This window comes from Carcharhinus amblyrhynchos, chromosome 21 (genome assembly GCF_965287045.1).
Source record: "Carcharhinus amblyrhynchos chromosome 21, sCarAmb.v2.hapA, whole genome shotgun sequence".
NCBI lineage: Eukaryota > Metazoa > Chordata > Chondrichthyes > Carcharhiniformes > Carcharhinidae > Carcharhinus > Carcharhinus amblyrhynchos.
This window is the reverse complement of record NC_137344.1, coordinates 31,024,490-31,051,046: the sequence shown is the minus strand read 5'-3', so window position 1 is coordinate 31,051,046 and position 26,557 is coordinate 31,024,490. Positions and strand designations below refer to the sequence as shown.

General features: G+C 44.7%; 1 protein-coding gene across 3 annotated transcripts in view; it reads left to right on the top strand.

Annotated features, from left to right (window-relative positions):
- Positions 1-26,557, top strand: part of ogfod3 (2-oxoglutarate and iron dependent oxygenase domain containing 3) — a 144,198-nt gene that overhangs the window by 79,799 nt on the left and 37,842 nt on the right. For all 3 annotated transcript variants that reach the window (XR_013889122.1, XM_080208924.1, XM_080208923.1), the window contains exons 5-7: positions 5,904-5,968; positions 6,915-6,971; positions 16,936-17,089. Coding sequence is in view for 2 of the 3 variants with exons in the window: in XM_080208924.1 (XP_080065050.1) it covers positions 5,904-5,968; positions 6,915-6,971; positions 16,936-17,089 (276 nt within the window). In the remaining variant the exon portion in view is untranslated. The remainder of the gene's footprint in view (positions 1-5,903; positions 5,969-6,914; positions 6,972-16,935; positions 17,090-26,557) is intronic.

The window sequence follows — 26,557 nt, the reverse complement described above, 5'->3', positions numbered from 1 at the left end:
GTTTAAATGTCAACAAAGATTGACAAAAAAGTTGATAAAGGAGGGTAGAAGAAGCTATGAAGCTGGGCTAGCGCTTAATATAAAAAAGGATAGCAAGAGTTTTTATAAATATATAAAAAGGAAGAGGCTGGCTAGGGTGAACGTTGGTCCCTTAGAGGATGAGAAAGGGGACCTAGTGGTAGGGGATGGGGATATGGCTAAGGTCTTGAATAACTTTTTTGTTTCTGTCTTCACGGAGGAGGACGTGAATAATTTGCCGGGTGTTAGCGATGGAAAGGTGGTAGGACTGGAGGGTCTTAATGACATTACTGTTACTAGAGAGGTGGTGCGCAACAGACTGGAGGGGCTGATTGTGGACAAGTCCCCAGGACCGGATGGAATGCATCCGAGGGTTCTATAGGGTTCTGAAAGAAATGGCGGAGGTGATAGTGGATGCCTTGGTGGTTATTTTCCAGACGTCGCTGGATTCCGGGGAAGTGCCGGAGGATTGGAAAACGGCTAATGTTACGCCGTTGTTTAAGAAGGGTGCCAGGCAAAAGGCGGGGAATTACAGGCCGGTTAGTTTAACGTCTGTGGTAGGTAAAATGTTAGAATCCGTCATTAAGGAGGAAATTGCGAGGCATCTTGAAGGGAATTGCTTGATAGGGCAGACGCAACACGGTTTCATTAAAGGGAAGTCGTGTCTGACAAATTTACTGGAGTTCTATGAGGATGTGTCTAGGGCGGTGGATAGAGGAGAGCCGGTGGATGTGGTCTTTCTGGATTTTCAGAAGGCGTTTGATAAGGTACCTCACAAGAGGTTACTGCAGAAGGTCAGAGGACATGGAGTTGGGGGTAGGGTGTTAGCGTGGATAGAGGATTGGTTGTCAAATAGGAGGCAGAGAGTGGGGGTCAATGGGTGCTATTCAGATTGGCGGTTGGTGACTAGTGGGGTGCCCCAGGGGTCGGTGCTGGGGCCTCAGCTATTTACCATTTATATAGATGATCTGGAGGAGGGAACCGAGTGTAGGGTGTCGAAATTTGCTGATGACACCAAGATTGGGGGAAAGGCAAATTGTGCGGAGGGTGTGGAGAGTCTGCAGAAGGATCTAGATAGGCTGGGCGAATGGGCCAGGAAATGGCAAATGGAATTTAATGTTGGCAAGTGTGAGGTGGTCCACTTTGGTAGGAAGAATGGTAGGAAGGACTATTACTTACGTGGCGAAAAACTGCAGCAGGCGACGGTGCAGAGGGACCTCGGGGTCCTTGTGCATGAGTCGCAAAAACCCAGCCTGCAGGTGCAGCAGGTGGTCAGGAAGGCGAATGGGATGCTGGCCTTCATAGCGAGGGGGATTGAATATAAAAGTAGGGAGGTCTTGCTGCAGCTGTATAGGGCACTGGTGAGGCCGCAGCTGGAGTACTGTGTGCAGTTTTGGGCGCCGCACCTGCGCAAGGATATTTTGGCCTTGGAGGGAGTGCAGAGGAGGTTTACTAGGCTGATACCGGAGTTGAGGGGGTTGAGCTATGAGGAGAGGCTGAATAAACTAGGCTTGTACTCGTTAGAGTTTAGAAGAATGAGGGGAGATCTCATTGAGACGTATAAGATGATGAATGGGATGGATAGGATAGAGGTGGAAAGACTCTTCCCGCTCAAAAAAGACAGTAGGACTAGGGGGCACAGCCTCAAGATAAAGGGGGGGCGGTTCAGAACGGAGTTGAGGAGGAACTTCTTCACTCAAAGGGTGGTGAATCTCTGGAATTCTCTGCCCGTTGAAGTGGTGGAGGCTGCCTCGCTAAATATTTTTAAGAAGCGGGTTGATGGGTTTTTGATAAGAGAGGGGATTAAGGGTTATGGGGAGAGGGCGGGAAAGTGGAACTGAGCCACGACAGATCAGCCATGATCTTATTGAATGGCGGGGCAGGCTCGAAGGGCCAGATGGCCTACTCCTGCTCCTATTTCTTACGTTCTTATGTTCTTATGTAAAGGGACTACAACGGGATTAGATAGGTTAACTGAGTGGGCAAAGATCTGACAAATGGAGTAAGATATAGGAAAACATGTAATTGTCCATTTTGGGAGGAAGAATAAAAAAGCATACTATCTAAATAGTGAGAGACTGCACAGTTCTGAGGTGCAGAGGGATCTGGGTGTCGTAGTGCATGAATTGCAAAAGATCAGTATGGAGGTACAGCAGTAGCATTCATAGAAGGATATATTTAAGAATACTTAGAAAAGATACATTCCAGTGAGAAAGAAAGACATAAAGGGAAGGATTACATCATCTGTGACTAACTAAAGTGGTTAAAAATGGTAATATTCTGAAAAGGTGAGTCAGAAGGTTGGACAGAATATGAAGAAAAGCAAGAAATAACTAAAAGATTAATAATGAGGGGGGAATTAGAATATATAGGAGAACTAGCTAAAACAGTAAGGGTTTCTACGGCTGTTTAAAAAAGAAACTTAAGGCCAAAGTTCTCCCGCCACACCGGTTGCTGCAGTTGTAGCGGGTGTGTTGCTGATAATGTGATGGCCCATTAACATTTGGGCAGGAATTTCAGGCTTTTAGACCAGCACGGCCAGAGAATTACACACACGCGCACGCACGCACACGTCGGCCATTTAGAACCGGGATGAGAAGGAATGTCTCCTGAGAGCGGCGAATCTTTGGAATTCTCTACCCCAAGGGCTGTGGAGACGTAGCCATTGAGTATGTTTAAAGCAGAGGTTGATAGATTTCTACACAAAAGGACATGGGGATAGTATGGGAAAATGGTGTTGAGGTGGAAGATAGTTAAATGGTGGAGCAGACTTGAGGGGCCTACTGCTGCTCCTATGTTCTCTACTTGGCATCGTATGCCCTCCTTTCCTGCTATTAAAGTGAGAATTATAGCAATTCTATTCCACAATCGTTCGTTCACACACATTGTAAATATGAACTCTATCAGCAGTCCACTTTTCTCAATGTTCTCAGTCATCAGGTCTGGCCCCACTCTCCCCATCCCCTCATAATCTCCGGTGCCACGCAGAGTGCCTCACACACTTGGGCAACACACAAGACAGTTCTGAACTGGAACCGACCTCTCATTTATGTCCATTCCCAGATTGGTGCCCTTGTCAGGAAGACAATGAGATGTTTGCGGCACTGAAGCCAGATTCACTGGGTTCCCTCGGCCGCTCGCCTCTGCTGCGATCTCCTTCCGGGCTGCTTTGGTCAGGCTGGGAGGCCTACTCTTCCCAACAGCAAGACTGTCTGCCGATCAGAAGCAGCCTGGAGGAGGACTTGCTGTGTGTCATCATTAAACCTCGGGGCCATCATTGATTTTTTTATTGCTCTCCCTATCTGCTGGCTCCCTTCTCTCAGCCACCTGTGGAGAGACTCAGAGATGTAACAGCCTGATGCTCAGTATTTCTCCCTAAAAGCTTGATATTCGGCAGGGTTGTGGATCAGTTGCATTCCAGTGCTATTTCTTCCTTGGCAAAGGTCCTGAATGCTTCTGAGCTGAAATAATAGTCTGTGCTTATACAAACTTAAAATTCATTACTTAGCTACTGCAGTGGTTCAAACAAAACAAGGTTCACCAACAGGACGTTCTGATTTACCTAAGCAATATTTCCTATTGCAGTCATGGAGCAGGGATCCCTTTAAATGACCTTGCTCTGGGTTGTGGTCTGCCATGGGCAGCTTGGTGGCACAGTGGTTAGCACTGTTGCCTCATAGCGCCAGGGACCTGGGTTCAATTCCCTTCCTGGGTGACTGTGCGGAGTTTGCATGTTCACCCCTGTGTGGGTTTGCACATTCTCCCCGTGTCTGTGTGGGTTTCCTGCAGGTGCTCAGGTTTACTCCCACTCTTCAGTGATATATGGGTTATGTCGATTGGCCGTGGTAAATTGCCCCTTTTGGCATGAGGGACTAACTAGGTAAACATGTGCAGTTGTGGGGATAGGGCCTGGGTAGGATTATAGTCAGTGCAGATTCGATGGGCCAAATGGTCTCCTTCTGCACTTAGGGATCCTATGATTCTAAGTCTGTGCCCAGACCTTTTACTTTAATTCAGCCAATTGGTCACGCAGCCCACCCACTCCTGAAGCTGTTAACCAGCTCCCCCTCTTTGAATGATCCGACCTCTTTCAAATGAGGTAACGGGAACTGGCAATCCACCAACATCCGGAATTGACTCCCGCCTGTTGCCGAGGTACGGAAAATTTGGTCCTGCTTGTTGTTCTTCCATTGATTTTGGTGGAATGGAAACTGAGCGAGTTCTTCAGTGAGTGGGCAGTCCACTTTTCCAGCTGCCCACTCAGGTGATGAAATTTTCAGTGACACCCCCTCTTTTTCTGGCTGATGCATGATGAAAGATTAATGATGTAATTTGTGCAAGAGGAGAGGTAATGGTCCAGTGGTATTATCACTAGACTATTAATCCAGAAACTCAGCTAATGTTCTGGGGACCTGAGTTCAAATCCCGCCACGGCAGATGGTGGAATTTGAATTTAGTAAAGAATAAAGAAGGTAGATGAGGGCAGTGCAGCTGATGTTGTCTACATGGACTTCAGCAAGGCCTTTGACAACGTATCGCATGGTAGGCTGTTGCATAAGGTTAAATCTCACGGGATCCAGGGTGAGATATCTAAATGGATACAAAATTGGCTTCTTGACAGAAGCCGCAGGGTGCTTCCCCATACTTGTGAGGCAGCAGTGATGTTGGAGTCAAAGTATTATTTTGCATTTGAAACACGAAGAGCCTTGAACCCTTTGTCCTTTGGTGCTACATACGTTCTGATTTACTTGGAATGACTTTTGGATACATTCTGGTCTCTCAGTTCCTTTGCGTGGTTCTGATTGCTATTTACAGTTTCTACCTGTCAGTGGAAGGTAACTCGTGGAGCTTTAGATAAACTAGAGACAAAATGATAACTGAGTCAGAGGATACTGAGACAATCAATCTCTGGAGGAGACCAATTTCAGGAACACTTCGCCAAGCTGAAATGCCAATTTCTTTGTCCTCTCCTGATCAGGGAAGCCATGATTGGATTTTATGGTCAGCAGGCAGTCAGTTGCTTGATGTTGTGGCTTTCACTCCCATTTGGGAGGATGCCCCGCTTCCATGAACTGCCAGACATCCATCTTTAGTCCCCGCAGCACCACCAGGAGTGCAGGCCAGTGCTGGAACTGCAGTCAGTCCTTGAAGAGGAGCCAGGGAGGAGGCTGATCTGGGAAGTAAATGGAACAGCCATTAGAAGGAGGGTGAGGGTGAAGGGGGAGGCGGGGCAAGGCCCTTTTCTTCGGCATTCAGTGCCTGAACAGGTGGGAACTACCCACTGAACTGGCAGCCAGGTTCAGGTACCTACCTCAAGGAGCTTTATGACCTTGTCACATGGTGTGGGCACCCACCCCATCCCAAAAATGGCCCAAGGGCTTCCCGGACACCTCCCCCTCTGCTGGTAAAATACCAGCCCTCCAACCCCCTTCCTCCCCAATCCCATCCGTTTATATGCCCCTACTCCCGTACAGCTGCTAGACATTCACTCCTTGCTGGATGCCAGGAGGCATCAAATTCTAGCAGCAAAATTCTTGCATTTTGTGGATATTAGAGAAAATGCTTGTTTCTCAGACGGAGCCTTAATTTTGTATTTGTGAACTAATTCTTTTATGATGTCATTGGAACCGTTAAAAGAATTGATTTTTTTTTCATATTTAAATCCATGCTTGGAAATTAGGAATCTAACAGGGATATTGTGTGATGCATTTGACAGAATCGATTGAAATATTCAGGTAATAAATGAAAGAAGTATTAGTCAGCGTTTCATTGACTGCAAAATATTTTTCAGTACACATCACGTAAATGACTCAACAGTGAATGGGGACAATTATTCTGCTGTCTCATGGCATCCTTTGACTGTTGTCAAATTGTTTTATTTCTAGGCTTCCATTCTAGATTTGCACTCTGGAGCTCTCTCAATGGGGAAACAATTTGTTAATATTTACAGGTAAGATCTGTCCTTTACACTTCTTTTCAATTCTTCATGTGTGTGCCTGTTGATAGCAAGTGTTTGCAAGCTAAACGACTAAAGCTAAACATGATCAAATTGTGACCAGATGTTTATACTCAAATGTATTTGCAGCAGGTCTGGTTGCATTGCAGTCAGGACCAGAAATCGGAGTTATTTTATCCTTTCCCCACCAACAAACCCAGGAGTGCATAATAGTTATAAAGTATGATCCTTCCTTTTTGTGTTGAAGGAAGATATTAACATCATAGAATCCCTACAGTGCAGGAGGAGGCCATTTGGCTCATTGGGTCCACACCGACTCTCCGACAGAGCATCTTACTAAGATCCAACCCCTCCCATAAACTTACGTGCTTATCCCACTAATCCCTTTAACCTACGCATCTTGGGATGCTAAGGGGCAATTTAGCATGGCCAATCCATCCAACCCACATACCTTTGGACTGTGGGAGGAAACTGGAGCACCCAGAGGAAACCCACACAGACATGGGGAGAATGTGCAAACTCCACACAGACAGTGACCCGAGGTTGGAATCGAACCCGGGTCTCTGGCGCGGTGAGGCAACACTGCTAACCACTGTGTTGCTGCGCTGCGTGGGACATGCCGTAGTCAGTCCTGATATAATTAGCCCACTCGCGAGCAAAATCATTCAGCCACAAACAGGCTGCATTCCAAACTGAAGGTTTGTTTTTAAAGCAACGAACCTATAGGAAATTCATTGAGTGATTAACAGTAACTTTAATCATTAACTTAGGAGGAGGGGTTGGGGAGGGGTTGGGGGAGAATTTGGCGCTATGAGGCCCCTTAAACAGCAGCAATGCACATGAATTCTTCCAGTTGAAGAGAGCTTGTGGATTGGATTAGACTCAAATGCAGATTAGATCAAGTATATTGCATATTGTTAACTTAAAATTATATTGGCAGGTACTTTGGTGAGCAAATAAAAGAGATATTTGATGAAGAAGACTTCACACTCTACAGGTAAGATAGCATTAAGGTATTCTGATTATATTCTTGCGACATACATAGATATAGAACACACATAGATGACCATTAATGAATTTCTGTCTCTGTCTCTTTCTCTTCCCCCCCCCGCTCTCTCTCTACCCCCCTCTCTCTCTCTCAGTCTCTTCCCTTTCTCCCACTAGTCTCTCAAACTCTTTGTGACTGTGCAGGTAGATCACTTTTATTCTATCATTGGGCCTGTTGCTTTTTATCATTGTGTCTCTTTAGAGCCAGTGGTTTGTGAGGCCTTTGCCGAACACAATCTAGATGATAGTTGTGGCAGTAGTAACTTCAGATTTTCAATATTTGTTAGAGCTATTCTGATCCATTCACTAAGCCTTATTGATTCTTCCTGACTTCCACATCTTAGAAGTAGAAAAATTGAATGGCTTTAAATGTTGATTTATCACGGCTGTCAGATGGTATGAGACACTCGGAGGTGGCTGATTAACAATCTTCTCCCAGTTCTAACCCTCATTATATTTTCCATCACAACATTTATTTTTAGACTCTTTTATTGATATTACTGTGGACAGTGTTGTTCCACATCTTTGCTTTCCTGTTTCTCCTATGCTCCAACAAAGCATTTGACCTGTAGTTGCTCCTTTCTGCCTCACGGTTGTGTGAAATTAGTGCGATTGTGCAGGATCCACTCGCTTATTCCCTGTTAGAGAACCGAAAACCATGGTAGACTTCACCTCCCATAGTTTATTTTTCAAGAATCACTGAGTGATAATAGCTTCCAGAGTGACTAAATGGAGCTCTCTGCTGAAGTTCGTCATGGGACAGCCTTCATTGATTGAGGAGCAGCAGAGCTGCAGCCCAGCTTTTGTAAAAGGCCCCATTTAGAGTCATAGAGATGTACAGCACGGAAACGGTAGCACAGTGGTTAGTACTGCTGCCTCACAGCCCCAGGGATCTGGGTTCAATTCCCGACTTGAGTCAATGTCTGTGTGGAGTTTGCACATTCTCCCCATGTTGCTGTGGGTTTCCTCCAGGAGTTCCAGTTTCCTCCCATAGTCTAATAATCTGCAGATTAGGTTGATCGGCCGAGCTAAATTGCCTCAAGTGTCCTGGGATGCATAGATTAGTGGAGTAATATGTGAAGTTACTGGGTGGCTTGCTCTCGGTACAGATTAAAGGACCAAATAGCCTCCTTCTGCATGGGTTTCTATGGTTTCAATGGAAACAGGCCCTTTAGCCCAACTCATCCATGGCAACCAGATTTCCTAAACTGAACTAGTCCCATTTGCTTACATTTGGCCCATATCCCTAAATCTTTTCTATCCATGTACCTGTCCAAATGTTTTTTAAATGTTATAATTGCACCCACCTCTACCGGCAGCTCATTCAAAAACGTACCATCCTCTGTGAGGAAAAAGTTTCTCCTCAGGTCCCTTTCAAATTCTTCTCTTACCTTAAACCTGTGTCCTTTAAGATAACCTTACCCTGGGGGAAAGACTGTGGCTGTTCATGATATCTAAGCCTCTTATGGTTTTATAAACCTCTATAGGGTCACCCCTCATCCTGCTACGCTCCAGGCAAAAAAAAGTCCCAGCCTATCTAGCTTCTTGTTATAATTCAAATCTTTCAGTTTTGGTAGCATACTTCTAGATTTTAATTAACAGCCTTCCTATAGCAGGAAGACTAGAATTGTACGCAGTACTCCAAATGTGGTCCTACCAATGTCTTGTACTGTTGTAACTTGTGGCAATTTGCTGCACAGAGGCTTTGGACAGTGCAGAAACGGTTGTGGAGTGCTCAATGTTTGGCTGGCAGGTTGAAGTTGGGTGGGCCGGCTGTGGTTTTAAATCATGGCCAGTTGGTTCCACTCCTGCTGCCATTGCGTCTTTGCTGTTATTCTTCGGTGTGGTGGTCTTAGCCATAGAGGCTTGTGTGATGGGAGGTGAGCAGCAGGTGGATTGGTAATATCCTACTGTAGTGACAGGCTTGGTTGATGTAAACCATTTCCTGGAGCTAATTTGTTGCAATCTCCCTCCTGATGTGAGGAGGCAGGATATTGCCTTCAGCTGGGAGTGAGCGGATTTGAGTTGATCAGCGGATATCCGAGATGATATCCATTGTTGCGTGGAGCTGGGTATCTACAAGACTGGTGTGGGCTGATTGTCCAGTGTTGATACGCCGTACTCTGCAGTGGAGTAGGTGACAGCAAGAGCTGAGGTTCTTAATGTTTGAGCATCTGAAACACGTGAAGGGCCAGCAAGTTTGCTGAGCAGATTATTTTGTTGTTTTGATTTTGCTGCCATCTTGCTCAGATGGGGAGGCACAATGATTAGCACGGCTACCTCACAATGCCAGGGACCAGGGTTCGATTCCCGGCTTGGGTCACTGTCTGTGTGAAGTCACGTTCTCCTCATGTCTGCGTGGGTTTCCTTTGGGTGCTCCGGTTTCCTCCCACAGTCCAAAGACTGTTCTGGTTGTGTGTATTGGCCATGCTAAATTCTCCCTCAGTGTATCTGAACAGGTGCCGGAGTGTGGCGACTGGGGGATTTTCACAGTAACTTCATTGCAGTGTTAATGTAAGCCCACCTGTGACACTAATAAACTCTAACTTTATGTTTTTTGTATGTCAGTATTCAGTCAAGGGGAACACCAAGATAAATGGGCTGTCATTTGAGATTCAGTCTCCTACCAGTCAAGGAGATATTGAGTTCCCTCTTGGTGCTGCCATTGTGGAGATGGAATATTTCTGAGACTGTTTGTTGCTGCTGCACCGAAGGCGCCATGTCATATAGTCATTGGCCAGTTTGCAGCATCATTATTTAGTGTTGCCTCTGGTTTAGAAAATGTTTGAACCTGGCAGGCGCAACAAGTATCATCAGCATAGATTAGCTTCTGAGACAGGGTTGGAGACAGAGCGTTGATGTAGAGATTGAAAAGGGTTGGGCTGGAACAGATCCCAGTCCAACAGCCCATTTGACTATTTCCTCCAGTCGCTTATCTCACCACCCACTTGCATCCTGAACTCCTGAACTGTCTCCCCAGGGTAATAGTTTGATGGCATCAGTAACACACAGTGGGAGACAGTGTGCCAGACTGAGTTGGAAACTGTAATGAGATCGAGAAAGATGATGCCTGTTTTGAGGTTACTTTCAAAGCCATTTTCAATGAGCTGGCCATATGTGCTTCCTCTTCGCTGCTTGTTTAGCTGTCAAGATTTCCTCCACCCCTGGCTCTATCCACTGTAAGATAAGATGCTGTCAGACATTGCTGTACACACAAAGCAGAGATATTGGGTGGGCAGCTTGAAGGTAAGTTTGGCTCTTTGCCTGGTTTAAGGAGGCTGATGAGTTTGGACATGCACCAAGGTTGAGGCAGTCTTCCTTCCCAGATAGCCCTTGACGAATTAAGCAAACCACATAGGCCAAGGTGTTTAAGGAACTTGGGAAGAATGTTGTCATAACTGGCGGTTATGCTGGGATTGATGTTTTGGTAGCATGTTGTCCGATTGTACTGCAGTGAAGGGTTCAGGGGATGATCTGAAATTGCAATGCCTTTGAAAGGCTCTCCACACAATCTTTTATTTGTTTTTTATCACTTTTCTTTAAGACTGCCTTTCACATATAGAGGAGAGATGATTGCTACTTTCTTGTCATTTATAGATGGTCAACTTGGTGTTAGTGGTTGCTGGGCTGCTCCAAGGTGGGGGAGGGTGGGGGACCTCCAGCATTTGTGGCTGGAACGGGTGAAATTCAGGTTTCTAGTGGTTTCTTCCCACCTAGCTCAGTGGGCAGAGTCCCAGGACTCCAACAAGTGATCAGCTACCAGTTTCGTTGTAGTGTTGAAGGCAAGAAGCACATCCCTCTTGAAGGCAGTATCCTGTGGGGTGTGGTGGCCACTTGGCAGAACTGGCTGTACGGAAACTCTGTGGATATGTGGCAGAGTGGCATCGTTACCACACTTGGTTCGACAGTATTTCTCCCTGTTGGCTTTGTGGAGATCCTGCTGCTTCTCCTTTTGAGCTGGTGGTGATAGGTAGTTTAAGGCTGATGTGGGTCTGAGTTGGTCTGTGCTGGTGCCTGGGAAGCAGTGCAAGACTTGGCATGATGTTGAGAGTGTGTTACTATGTGTCGAGCTGACCCAGGTGAACAGTTGTACCTCCGTCTTGCAGAATGGGAAGTTCCCGGCTGTTTGGGGTCGTGGATAAGATTGAGGTCATCTTGTGCAATACACTTTGCCAGTTTTCTGCCATCAGCATCAACTTCATTGTCACCCCAGCCTGTGCAATGGATGTTGAAGTCACTATTATACACAGCTGGATGTGATGGGACAGGGAGAATATGTTTGCCCCAGCTGGCACTGGGGGGGTTGTAGATATTCGCTAGCTTACAGGCCTGAATCTTGATGATATCACTCTGTTCAGTGGAAGAGAAGTGACTACGTCTGTCATGGTTGATTGGACATATAGGATCACGGATCGGGGTTCATGTTGTGCCATCTGTCAGTACCCGGTAAAAGCTGATGATCCTTTGAACCAAATTCAGCAAGCTCGGGCTTCAAGAATCCGGGTATCACCACACTGCCAGCAGTATGAATTCCTGTAGTTCCTCACCATTGGAGCTGCACACCACATCCTGAAATTCAACATAGAGGGGCTAATTGTTGCCAAGAGACAACTAATCAGTACTGTCACCCAGCAACACACAGCTAACATGATCTGTATTCAAGTAACACACATCCCATCCTGTCAGTCTGAGAGATATTGGATCGATGGCTTTGACTCGATGCCATGCTGCTCACCTCTCACAGTAAACTTTGAGAACTCATGGCTAGCACAACTCAGTCACCACTTGATGCCTCGTATTCTCCAACTCGATTAAACTTCTGTCTTCTGCTTTATTGATCACTTACTGAGGTATATATTTGGGGTTATGGGGACAAGGCCTGGGTAAGATGCTCTGTCAGAGAGTCGATGCAGAACTTAATGGGCTGAATGTCCTCCTTCTACACATGGGAATTCTACAGTTCTATGAATTATTCTGAAAAAGTTCTACTCAATGTTGAGTTGCCAGATCAACTTCATAATAAAATTCTTATTTAATGGCAGAAGGCGATTACTGTGGATTGTTGTTGATCTTTGGAGCCTCAGAATCATTCCAAAACCAAGGATTGACTTATACGGCAAATACGAGCTGCTAATGTTGGTATAAGTGGTTGCCATTTTGAAATGTGAGGGGAAAAAAGCATATCGCCAGTAATTCAGATTGATTTAATGTGTCAAGTTTTATTGAATGAATGAATTCTGGAAGGATTTTTTTAACCCCAATCTAAAAGGTTTTAAAAAACTGTCAAATTCCTCACTTTTGACATCTGGTGCAAAGTGTTTGTTGAATTCGTTCAGAATCACTTGTGATCTGGATCAAATTTGGCACTTTTAATTTCAGAATCATCCCTGGACAGCAAATAATTCTCCCCTCCATCCTTTGAACTGGATATTCTGTATTTTTTTGAACCATCTGATGAAGGTTTGTGCATTAATAATACCCCATGATTTGATAGTGAAATGTGTACGTGGGGCAGCACACATCTTTCCACACTTAGTGAAGGCTTTTTCTGTGTTGACCATTCATCTATTCCATTCAGTGTGAACGTGATCCATGAATGGTTTGTTGGGATATGCATCCAGCCGGTGTCAGGCTAACTGGTCTGTAGTCCTCTGTTTTCTCTTTGCTTTCTTGAATAGCAGTGTCGCATTTTTTAATTACCAAGTTGCTGCGATCATTGTAGAAACGTGAGCCTTTTGGAAAATTATGGTCTCTGCAGCTATTTCTTTTAGAACACCAGGATGTAGGCCAAATCCTGGGGATTTGTTGGCTTTTCGACTCCTAATTACTCCAAAGTGCTTTGAACAAAGAACAAAGGAAATTACAGCACAGGAACAGGCCCTTCATCCCTCCAAGCCTGCACCAAACATGCTGCTTGACTGAACTAAAACCCCCTACCCTTCCGGAGACCATATCTCTCTATTTTCATACTGATTCATGTATTTGTCCAGAAATCCCTTAAAAGTCACAATCGTATCTGCTCCCTCTACCTCCCCCGGTAGCGAGTTCCAAACACCCATCTCCCCCTGTGTACATCATACATAGTAAAAAGTCTGACAACACCAGGTTTTAGTCCAACCTATTTATTTGATAATATACTCACAAGCTTTCGGGGTTAGTCCCTTCGTCAGGTGAATGGAGAGTTCTGGCCTCAGACAGAGCATATAAAGCACAGACAGTTTTAGAGATTACTGATTAGAATGCGAATCCTTACACCTAACCTGCTGTTCAAGACCTGAAGTGGCTGATAATGTGAGTGGAAGGAGCACTGATCACAGTTTAAAGAGATGTGTATTGTCTCCAGACAGTACAGTAAGTGAGGTTTTGCAAACCCAGGCAAGTCACGGGGGTTACAGATAGTGCGACATGAACCCAAGATCCCTGTTGAGACCGTCCTCATGTGTGCGGAACTTGGCCATCAGTCTCTGTTCAGCGACTCTGCGCTGTCGTGTGTCGTGAAGGCCGCCTTGGAGAATGCTTACCCGAAGGTCAGAGGCTGAATGCCCGTGACCACTGAAGTGTTCGCCAACAGGAAGGGAACAGTCTTGCCTGGTGACTGTCGAGCGATGTTCATTCATCCGTTGTCGTAGCGTCTGCATGGTCTCCCCAATGTACCATGCTTCGGGACATCCTTTCTTGCAACGTATCAGGTAGACAATGTTGGCCGAGTTGCAAGAGTATTTACCATGTACCTGGTGGATGGTATTCTCACGTGTCATGATGGTATCCATGTCGATGATCCGGCATGTCTTGCATCATACATTTCATACATACCTCATACATCTCCTTTAAACCTTGCCCCTCGCACCTTAAACCTACGCCCCCTAGTAATTGATTCTTCCACCCTGTTTTTGCTGATATTAGTTGTTTTAAGTTCCTCATTCTTATTAGCCCTCCTAATTATTCCCTATTTTTGATGTTTAATTTGAGAGGAATTATAGTCAAAAAGCCGTAAGATGTTCTTATTAAGCTAGGGAAACACAATATTTTGAGTTTGGAAAGATCTTTGGTCTGTGTGTACCAATCTGGAAAGGTGGTGCTGAATCCATCACTGATAAACAGAATGTGAGACAGAGAATGTTGCTGTTTTCTTGGATTCTGCCCTGTAGTGGAAAATTTATATCAAGTTTATTGGCAATGCCAGAAATTTGCCACAGTATTTTGTAACACTTTACGAATCTGGTTAGCATCAAGAACAGCTCCAAAGATTTGTTGCTTAGCTGCTGGTGTCGCAATCCAACTGAACTTGATCCATAGAAAATCCTGCCAGCTGGGTTCTGCTATTCTTTGAATTTTAACTGCTTGCGTCAGGTTATTATGGTGCTTCTATATGCTTTCAAAATGGATTGAAAAATATAAAACTTTGTAGGCGTTTGCAAGTCTTTCTTTTTCACAACTTCATAAGAAAATTTGCCAATGTTAGAAATGTATACAAAAGTTGGGTTACGGCACTGAACAGAATATCCTTCAGGGATGAAGCTTGTCAAAGTCTTCAAAACATAAATTGTGTTGAAGACTGTGCAAGTCATGTGAACCAATATAGTGTAAACCTTGAGGCTAGAAAACCACTATTTCATATGCCTGCGTTTCAGAAGAACATAGGACCGGGGGGTGATTCACCCTTGAGGTTTTGACAGAGAGTCATCTGGACTTGAAACATCAACTCTTTTCTGTCCTTCCAGATGCTGCCAGACCTGCTGAGATTTTCCAGCATTTTCTCTTTTGGTTTCAGATTCCAGTATCTGCAGTAATTTTATTCTCGAGTCTTTCCCACCATTCGCTGCTGCTTGGCACCTCAATGCCAACCTTTTGTTCATACCGCTTACGTAATAAAAAGTTGTCCATCTTAGTCATGAGAGCATTTAATTGGTCAGCACCTGCAACTTTTTGGAGGTGATTTCCACCACAGTCTGTGTAAATATTTGAAGTATTTATCCCCAGTTTTCCTTACTGATCTGCAAAGTTTGCAGTGAGAAATACTGAAGCACTTTCAACTTAACTACCAAAGTAATTAAGTTTGAATTTTATTTATTAGTGTCACAAGTAGGCTTACATTAACACTGCAGTGAAGTTCCTGTGAAAATCCCCTAGTCACCACACTCTGGCACATGTTCAGGTACACTGTGGTAGAATTTAAAGTTTAAAGTTTATTTATTGGTCACAGGTAAGGCTTACATTAACACTGCAATTAAGTCACTGTGAAATTCCCCTAATTGCCACACTCTGGCTCCTGTTCGGGTCAATGCACTTAACCAGCACGTCTTTCAGACTGAGAGGGGAAACCAGAGCAACTGGAGGAAACTCACGCGTTTTCCCCGGAGAGAATGTGCAAACTCCACACGGACAATGACCCAAGCTGGGAATTGAACCCGGGTCCCTGGCGCTGTGAGGCGGCAGTGCTAACAGTGTGCCGCCCACCGACCATGCCACCCATTTTAGCATGGCCAGCGCACCTTTCTGAGGAAACTGGAGCAAACTCACACAGACACAGGGAGAACATGCAGACTCCGCACAGAGAGTGACCCTAGGCCGGAATTAAACCCGCTGTGAGGCAGCAGTGCTAACTGCTGTGCCATCGTGAATGAGATTAAAGACCACGGGCCGAATTTTCCTGTCCAGACAGCCGTGGGAATCGTAGCGGGCAGGACACAGACCATGGAAAGGTCCATTGACCTTTGGAGGGGTTTTCCGCTCTTGGGGCGAGTGTGGCCGGAAAATCCCACCCAATGTGTTTTATTTTCCTGGGGGGCAAACCATAGTACTAAGCATAAGGATGCTGCAATTTTAAGGATACCTACCGAACTATAAAAAAATATCTATCCAGTGTTATAATTGTTCTGGATGTGAAATTTCATTGACTTCTAGTATTCTGCATCATAAACCCTACAGGGCAGGTTATTTTGGATGATAGGATTTCTTGTCCCACCACGCAAGCCAACGATTGGCTGGAGGTGGAATCTCTGTCCCTCGGACAGAAGACCTGCCTAAGGAAGCTATTGGCCAATCTGGTTAGTTCTGTAGTCCTTGCAAGGCCAGTGGCAGCAGTGGTCAGGCCTGGGAGTACAAGCAGTCCCCAGATTCTAAATCTCAGAGCCCAGGATACGGTAATTGCAGGGCGGGGAGTGACAGGGTAAGGCACTAGGGAGGTGGGCAGAAGGGGTTGGCAGTCGTGACAGTGAGAAATGTTGGGGGGCTGAACTTCAGGTAAAGGCGAGAGGCGGGATGGGGGACCCCAATGTGGAAAGGGAGGGGTCCTCATTGGAGGTGTCCTCCCCTCCATCTGAGGCAGCTGCGCTTCCTCCCTGCCCCTGAACTCTTTTAGATTGAGGCTGGGTGGAAAGTGACTCTGTGGCCAATAATTGTCAGTCAAGGGCCTTAATTGCGGCATGACAGGCAAGCTAACCTGGGCCACTTCAGCATCCCCGGTAAAATTGCAGGCAGGCCACCTGGGGAATTTTACAGAGCATAAGCTACCAGCGGGAGACTGTAAAGCTCTACGTGTAGATTTCTTTTTGCAAATTGACTTTTCATAACTCATTTCCTTTATACTTACTAATAACATACACTGCTAGAATTGTACATCAAGTAAAACTAATTTGTTTCATCCTTCTAATCTCCATGTATTTATAGAAAGAATGAAAGTGACTCTTCTTTTTTTGAAGCCTATTGTATCTTTTAACTCCTTCCATAATAATTGGCCACTTCAATACTTATGACTTAAAACAATCTTTTGAAGTCAGAAGCTTCGCTGCATTACATAAAGCCCCAAACTGCATATTATTTCTGAATAGAGGTTAGTTTTTAATGGAATTTAGTTTTAAAGCTTCAAGAGCTCAATGAGTTTAAATTAATTCTGAAGTGATTTTTTTTGACAGTGATGTGCGATGGCGTATTCAACGAGTAATAGCTGAAACCTTTGGAATTGACTCAACTCGTCTGCACCTCACAAAGCCCACCTTTTTCTCAAGGATGAATAGTACTGCTGCCAAGACTATGCACGATGAATATTGGCATCCTCACATTGATAAGGTTTGAATAATCCCTTGATACATCATGGAAAGCTTAGCAATTGGAACTTACTCACATGTTATGTGCTGAAGAAAGAGAAAATCTCTCTCACATATTTCAGGCTCTGTGAAATGTGCTGTGCAGTCCATTTTGTTATTTTAGTTGTAGTCTTGTGATGGAAGAATGTGTGATAGCACTTCTGTAGAAATGACAAAGTAATTTTCTATTTCATTACATTCACACCATAGGAAACTCATTAAAAAAGGTACCAGAAATATCTCAAATTTAGATATTAGCTAGAAATTTGTTGTTTTTTTAAAAGACGTGGAGATGCCTGTGTTGGATTGAGTTCGGTACGGTCAGAAGTCTCACAACACCAAGCTAAAGTCCAGCATGTTCATTTGGAATCACGAGCTTTCGGAGCACTGCTCCTTCAGGTGAGTCTAATGGATTTGCTTATTTGCTGCATTGGACTCACCTGATGATGGAGCAGTGCTCCGAAAGCTCGTGATTCCAAATGAACCTGTTAGACTTTGACCTGGTGTTACGATGCTTCTTACTTTTTTTTAATAGCTGAAAGCTAAACTAAGAAAAGCTTATTGATGCTCTGTGTTTCCTTTAAAACATAGCTGTTGTATGTAGCCCTTTTTCTTCAGCGGCAGGTCTGTTGAAACTCATCGCACAGAACTACATACACGTTAAGTATCACAGAACAAACCCTGTGCAGCACTAGGGTGGCAAGATGGCACAGTGGCTAGCACTGCTGCCTCGCAGCACCAGGGACTTGGGTTCAGTTCCAGATTTGGGTGATTCTCGATGTGGAGTCTGCACGTTCTCCCCATGCCTGCATGGATTTCCTCTGGTTTCCTCCAAAGACATGTGGCTTAGGTTGATTGGCCTTGCTAAATTGTCCTTTAGTGTCAGGGAGAATTAGCAGGGTAAATACATGGGGTTATGGGGATAGGGTGGGATTGTTGTGGGTGCAGGCTCAATGGGCTGAATGGCCTTCTGCACTGTAGGGACCCTAGGATTCTATGATACCAGTCATACACTGACACAGCTGAGCAGAAGCAATACTGAGGCCAAATTATTGTGCTTGATGTATGATGATTGGAGAATTGTTAATAAATAGTATTCTTTTGCAGATGACAGGAGTCCTGTGTAATAGCCCCCATTGTAGTTTTGCTATAACAAACATGTTGGCTGATTTAATTCATGTTTCTTACAGCGAGTTGTTCATTATAATGAGTTTTTTTATTGAATAATACGGTTTCACAAGTACAAAATTTGACTCACTTCATTAAAACAGTGGATTCTATTTAGGGAATATACAAGCTGCATTTGTGACTGGGATTCAGTAATATAAACACAGTGGGTACATTCTAAGATGAGCAGAATCAATGGAATTGAAAGGAGAAATGAACCATAATTACAAGATGCTTAGTACCATGCCTGTGGTTAAAAACTTTGGGTACATAACCTGCATTCATTATACCTTAATTTACCCTCAAAAAACATACATCACAGTGATGCTACAGTGCAGTTCTCAATTGTGCTGATAGTCAAAGGGTTCCAGGTTAAAGGGCTCATAAATGTTTCACTAGGGAAGGACCATTATTTTCATATATTCCACCATAGACGATAACGGGTGCCTCCTAATGAGAGAAAGGATTTAACATATTTCTTGTGAAAAGACAATTTGTTCGTGACTTTGATCTTTTTTTCTAGATCAATCTCTTTTTGATGTTATACAGCAGAGTGCCGTCCTTTCACTTTGAGGGCCTTTTGTGGTTTCAGGAATGCATGTAATCTATTAGCGTTTCCAAGAGTCATAGATCCAAGGAATTTCCATTTGCCCGCTATGGAGTGCTGCCTTCCCTTGAAAATGTGCAACCCACTTAGTTAGGACAAGAGGGTGGAGGCACAAGTCGGCAGGAGCTTTTTGAAGCAGAACATACAGTTATTCAAGCTCTCGGTGCTTCCAGTGCACAGCCAATGAATTACCTTGGAAGTGAGTTGGCTATTGTTTGCTGCAGCTACCTGTTTGTAACGTCTTGCAGCAAGATGTTACAGAATAGCAGGGTAAGCAATTGATCAATTTTGGAAACTACTTTCATTTCATGGGACGAAGGCATCGCTGGCTGAGCCAGCATTTATTGCCCATCCTTAATTGTCCTTCAGAAGACAGTGGTGAACCACCTTCTTGAACCGCTGCAGTCCACTTGCTGTAGGTATATCCACAGTGCTATTAGGAAGTGAGCGCCATGATTTTGACCCAGCAACAATGACGGAACAATGATATATTTCCAAGTCAGGATGACACGTGGATTGGAGAGGAATCTGTAAGTCGTGATATTCTCAAGTGCCTGTTGCCTTTGTCCTAGCTGGCAGAGATCATGGTTTTGGAAAGTCCTATGGAAAAAAGTATTGATGAATTGCACTTTGTATGTAGCAATTGATTTGATTTGTTTGATTTATTATTGTCACTGTATTAACATACAGTGAAAAGTATTGTTTTTCGAGTGCTCTACAGACAAAGCATGCCGTTCATAGAGAAAGAAAGAAGAGAGTGCAGAATGTAGTGCTACAGTCATAGCTAGGGTGTAGCGAAAGATCAACTTTTCGCAAGGTAGGTTCATTCAAAAGTCTGATGGCAGTGGGAAAGAAGCTGCTCTTGAGTTGGTTGGTACGTGTCCTCGGACTTTTGTATCTTTTCCCCGATGGAAGAGAGTGTGTCCGGGGTGCGTGAGGTCCTTAATTATGCTGGCTGCTTTTCTGAGGCAGTGGGAAGTGTAGACAAAGTCAATGGATGGGAGGCTGGTTTGCCGTGATGGACTGGGCTTCATCATGACTGTTTGTAGTTTTTGGTGGTCTTAGACAGAGGAGGAACCATACCAAGCTGTGATACAACCAGAAAGAATGCTTTCTATGATGCATCTGTAAAAGTTGCTGAGAGTTGTAGTGGGTATACCAAATTTCCTTAGTCTTCTGAGGAAGTAGAGGCATTCTTAACCATAGTGTTAGCGTGGGGGAAGCAGGTTGCTTTGCACATGAGGCTAAGAGGCCTTCATTCTAGGAACCATGCTGTGGCCTCCGAGAACTGACGCCCTCTCACCAGTATCCCTCCTGCACTGGTTTGTGATTCCCAAACTGCATTTCAAACCTGGATACTGCAGGAATAGACGGAAATCACAGGCAAATTTTCACATCAGTCATGAGTGCAATTAGTGACCAGCGAAATGGTTCGATTTGCAGAATGTGCTGTCAAGAGGAAATTCTGGAGGAAATCCCGCTGTTTTTTCAGCGTGATTTTCAAAATGAATCTCCCATACTGCAGAGGATACTAGCGTAAATCACTCCAAAAAGCTGGGGGCGGGGCCGATTTCCGTCAGCGTTGTGATCGGTGCACGCTCAGTGCCCCACCCTGCCAGCATCCTGATTGCTGGCCGGCCCTGCGGTGCCTCATTGCTGTCCTCTGAGCCCCTCATGGCCCAACTACTGGCCCCGTGAACATGTCTGGACCAGCCTAGATCCTCCCCGTCCTTGGCCCGTCCTGATCTCTGCAGCCCCGCCACCGCCAGCCCCAACCACCCCCACCAGCAGCCCCGACAACCCCCCCCCCCCTCCCCCCCCCTCCGCAACCCAGCGCAGTCTGCTAGGAGAATTTGCCCCCTTGGTCTTCAGCAGCAGTCACTCGGCATACCTGACATTTTTGAATGGCACTGCTAAGGCTGAGGTAGCACAATACTTACAACTGAGGTTGAAACAGAATCAGACTGCTGTCAGTGAAGTTGAGAAGTAGGAAGCAATTGTGTTAAATTTAAGGCAGAGAGCAGGCAGCAAGTGAAACCTGGCATGTCTAAGAATGAGGCAGAAACTCTAGGGTCCGGGGCTATATGCTGTCCTCTGGGAGATGTAGTCTTGTCACTTGATGCTGTTGCACCAACTTTGTGTCATGATGGAGGCTTGAACATGTTCATTGCCATGACTCCTATGGGTTGAGAATTCACTCTTTGTACTGGGGCTTGAAGCATTGTGGGAGTGTGTACCTATGTTTACGGCATTCATAATGACCGCAGCTATCCTACCAGAGTACTCTCTAAGATAGAAAGAAAGAACAGAGGATGCTCATTTGCATTGATTGACAGGGCATCTGATATTTTTTCACTGTATTTTGGTACTTTTGCCATTGCAAAAGTACTGTAGTGAGGGTATACTTACTTTTAAAGGACAGATTGAGCCTTTGTGAGGTAAACAGAAATATTTCTCTGAACTATTGATGTTGGACAGTTGAACTTTTTCTTCCACTATAATGTGTGCCTTTTGGTTTATGTTACAGGAGAAATATGTTATAGGGCTGGCATGGGATACCTTGGTTAGCTCTGCTGCCACACAACGCCAAGGTCTTGGTTCAATTCCGGCTTGGGTCACTGTCTTAGTGGAGTCTGCATGTTCTCCCCTTGTCTGTGGGGGTTTCCTCCGGGTGCTCCGGTTCTCCCCACAGTCTGAAAGATGTGCTGGTTAGGTGTGTTGGCCATGCTAAATTCTCCCTCTGTACCTGACAGGCGCTGGAGTGTAGACGAGGGCATTTTCACAATAACTTCATTTCAGTGTCAATGTAAACCTACTTGTGGCACTAATAAATAAACTTGAAACTTTTCGGCAGTATTAGTTCTGAATGTTGACTTTCTGATAGTATAATGTTATAGACTACTCCAGTTCTCATTGTACTTGCCTGGGGGAGATAACCCTTAAGTGGATTGTAAATCACTATTGATGTATATTACATGCAAAGACCCAACCATAAATTTAAAGGTCTCTCATAACAGTTTTATATTGTCCTTCTGGCAAAAGTTTCATTCAGAAAGCAATGTTTTCACACACATTTTAGCAAAGCAATTCATGACTTCTAACATTTGTTCCATGGCCTTATTTGGACATTGTGGATTCACATATATAATCCAAGCATTCAGTTTGTTTTACATTTATTAATTTTTGACTGCGGTGAATAATTTTCCCTGGAAACTTTGGTGTTGACAGGGGGAAACTGAAATGTAGGATCTCCTTTCTCAGTGCTACACTAAAGAGTACATTAAAAATTGTTCTGCCAGGAAGTACATCAATTGCTACTCTGAAGGACTAATCAAGCAAAAAACGCTGTTGTTGAAACGTTGCCATATTTTTTGTTTAATCTAACTTATGATCACAGTTCCTCTATAATCCTGTAAAGTTCAGCTGTGACCTTAGTCCTACATGAAATAAAAATTGATATTGTTGACTATTGGACAGCAGTGCCTGGTCTAAGAGTGTATCATACTCCCACATCTTTATGTGGTTGAAGAATAGAAATGTACATGTCTGCTAAGCCTATCCAAAAGGAATCTTTACGTATAAGAACATAAGAACATAAGAAATAGGAGCAGGAGTAGGCCATCTAGCCCTTCGAGCCTGCCCTGCCATTCAGTAAGATCATGGCTGATCTGTCGTGTCTCAGTTCCACATTCCCGCCCTCTCCCCATAACCCTTAATCCCCTCGCTTATCAAAAACCCATCAACCTGCGTCTTAAAAATATTTAGCGAGGCAGCCTCCACCACTTCAACGGGCAGAGAATTCCAGAGATTCACCACCCTTTGAGTGAAGAAGTTCCTCCTCAACTCCGTTCTAAACCGCCCCCGCTTTATCTTGAGGCTGTGCCCCCTAGTCCTACTGTCCTTTCTGAGCGGGAAGAGTCTCTCCACCTCTATCCTATCCATCCCATTCATCATCTTATATGTCTCAATGAGATCTCCCCTCATTCTTCTAAACTCTAACGAGTACAAGCCTAGTTTATTCAGCCTCTCATAGCTCAACCCCCTCAACTCCAGAATCAGCCTAGTAAACTTCCTCTGCACTCCCTCCAAGGCCAAAATATCCTTGCTAAGTGTGGCGACCAAAACTGCACACAGTACTCCAGCTGCGGCCTCACCAATGCCCTATACAGCTGCAGCAAGACCTCCCTACTTTTATATTCAATCCCCCTCGCTATGATCACCTGCTGCACCTGCAGACTGGGGTTTTGCGACTCATGCACAAGGACCCCGAGGTCCCTCTGCACCGTCGCCTGCTGCAGTTTTTCGCCCCGTAAGTAATAGTCCTTCCTACCATTATTCCTACCAAAGTGGACCACCTCGCACTTGCCAACATTAAATTCCATTTGCCAGCTCCTGGCCCATTCACCTAGCCTATCTAGATCCTTCTGCAGACTCTCCACACCCTCCACGCAATTTGCCGTTCCACCAATCTTGGTGTCATCAGCAAATTTCGACACCATACACTCGGTTCCCTCCTCCAGATCATCTATATAAATGGTAAATAGCTGAGGCCCCAGCACCGACCCCTGAGGCACTCCACTAGTCACCAACCGCCAATCCGAATAGCACCCATTAACCCCCACTCTCTGTCTCCTATTTGCCAACCAATCCTCTATCCACGCTAACACCCTACCCCCAACTCCATGCCCCCTTACCTTCTGCAATAACCTCTTGTGAGGTACCTTGTCAAACGCCTTCTGAAAATCAAGAAAGACCATATCCACCGGCTCTCCTCTATCCACCGCCCTAGACACATCCTCATAGAACTCCAATAAATTTGTCAGACACGACTTCCCCTTAACGAAACTGTGCTGCGTCTGCTCTATCAAGCAATTCCCCTCAAGATGCCTCGCTATTTTCTCCTTGATGACGGATTCTAACATTTTACCTACAACAGACGTTAAACTAACCAGCCTATAATTCCCTGCCTTTTGCCTGCCACCCTTCTTAAACAACGGAGTAACATTAGCCGTTTTCCAATCTTCTGGCACTTCTCCGGAATCCAGCGACGTTGGAAAAGGCATCCACTATCACCTCCGCCATTTCTTTCAGAACCCTCAGATGCATTCCATCCGGTCCTGGGGACTTGTCCACAATCAGTCCCTCCAGTCTGTCGAGCAATACATTGAGCTAGAAGAGTAGCTTGTTGGCACAATAAATTCCATTATTTTTCCAATGCCTGTGTGTGTGTTTTGAATTCCAATTTACAACATGCCTTACAAAACCCATGTTTGTGAGCAGTACCATGTTTAACGGATATCTGCTGAATCCACGTGCTACATATGCCAAAGGATGCATCATGAAACAAAGGCCTCGGCCTCTGACTCTGTTTGCATTCTTTAACTCCCTTTTTCTTTCTCAGCCCCTCCCTGTAAGTTAGTCCTCAGTAAAGAGGTTCGAACTCCAAATTTTTGAGGCAAATGTGGCACTCTTTTTTAGAACCCCATTTCCGAGCTGTTAAGATCCCATGTTTCTCAGGGTAAAACATTTCTGTTGATGTTATAGCAGTAAGTATTGAGGGGACTTGAGGAAGACCTTTCTAATGCAGAGGGTGGTGGGTGTCTGGAATTTGCTTCCCAAGTTGTGGTGGAGGCAGAGACCTTAGACCCGTTTTAAAAGTACCTGGATCTGCACCTTACAGGGCTAGGGACTTGGTGCAGGAAGGTGGGATTAGAAAGGGCACATGGGTGCCATTGGGCTAGCATAGACGAGATGGGCTGAACAGCCTTCTGTGCTGTGATCTTTCTGTGGTTCTGTGTAAAATTTGGTTACAAGAGAAGTCGACTTACTGCAAAATGATGAGAAGAAATTCCCAGCGTCAAAAATGTACTCTTCAATATTTACTGAACTCTTAAAATGATTAAACACTTTAATAAAGGCAGCCAAACTACAAAAGCTGGTATCACATGGTTAAAGAGTCTTTGCATTTTTCAGATTTAAAATGTGAAATAATATTAGATAGAGGTATCAGTATTTGAAGATCTTTGGAAAGATTAATGTTTATTAAGATACCTTTTGTTGCAAATTTGGGAATTATGTTTTTGAAATTATCGCCTTCATATTGGGTCAACGGAGAGGCGATGGCCTAGTGGTATTATCGCGAGACTATCAATCTAGAAACTCAACTAATGTTCTAGCGATCTGAGTTTGAATCTCACCACAGCACTTAGTCGGAATTTGAATTCAATAAAAAATATCTGGAATTAAGAATCTACTGATGATAACTGGTCGTTGTAAAATCCCATCAAATTCACGAATGTCCTTTAGGGAAGGAAATCTGCCGTCCTTACCTGGATTGGCCTACATGTGATTCCAGAGCCACAGCAATGTGGTTGACTCTCAACTGCCCTTGGACAACTAGGGATGGACAATAAATGCTGGCCCAGCCAGCGATGCCCATGTCCCATAAATGATAGTGTAGGAGTTGGAGAAACTATTGGGAGAAATGTTCAGCAATGTGTGGTATTCAACATCTATGGATTTTGTTTTTTGCAATACACAATTCAGAACAAGAAGGAGTTACATAGAGATATTCCTGTCAAGGATAACTTGCAGGTGCAGCAGGTGGTCAGGAAGGCAAATGGGATGCTGGCCTTCATAGCAAGGGGGATTGAATATAAAAGTAGGGAGGTCTTGCTGCAGCTGTATAGGGCATTGGTGAGGCCGCAGCTGGAGTGCTGTGTGCAGTTTTGGGCGCCGCACCTGCGCAAAGATATTTTGGCCTTGGAGGGAGTGCAGAGGAGGTTTACTAGGCTGATACCGGAGTTGAGGGGGTTGAGCTATGAGGAGAGGCTGAATAAACTGGGCTTGTACTCGTTAGAATTTAGAAGAATGAGGGGAGATCTCATTGAGACGTATAAGATGATGAATGGGATGGACAGGATAGAGGTGGAGAGACTCTTCCCGCTCAAAAAAGACAGTAGGACTAGGGGGCACAGCCTCAAGATAAAAGGGGGGCGGTTTAGAACGGAGTTGAGGAGGAACTTCTTCACTCAAAGGGTGGTGAATCTCTGGAATTCTCTGCCCGTTGAAGTGGTGGAGGCTGCCTCGCTAAATATTTTTAAGACGCGGGTTGATGGGTTTTTGATAAGAGAGGGGATTAAGGGTTATGGGGAGAAAGCGGGAAAGTGGAACTGAGCAGCGACAGATCAGCCATGATCTTATTGAATGGCGGGGCAGGCTCGAGGGGCTGGATGGCCTACTCCTGCTCCTATTTCTTATTTCTTATGTAACTGTGATCCCTAGAAATGTGATTGCTTTTCAGTAACTGCATCTCCTGCATGATTTTTAAGCTAAACAGAATGTGGAGGCTAGGCTTGGCTTTGCTAATGAGTAGCATTAGCTCCTGAGTCTCTGAATCAGAGGAATTCAAATGGTTAAATATTCAGCTTTATAATTTAATCTGTCATCGCTGCAGACAGGAATCCCAAATTTTACAGCAATCTCAGAGTCCCCTTATCACATTCCTCTGGATTGATTGCATTCCACAGCACTCTCATTTGTATATCACTGCCAGAGCTATAATTAAGAATTATTGTTACCACTTTATCGAACTGCACCATTTACCATTATTCTAATTGCTAAGTATTGCCCTGAAAGGATAATGCATAATTATAATTTCCAGAACATTTTGTGCGC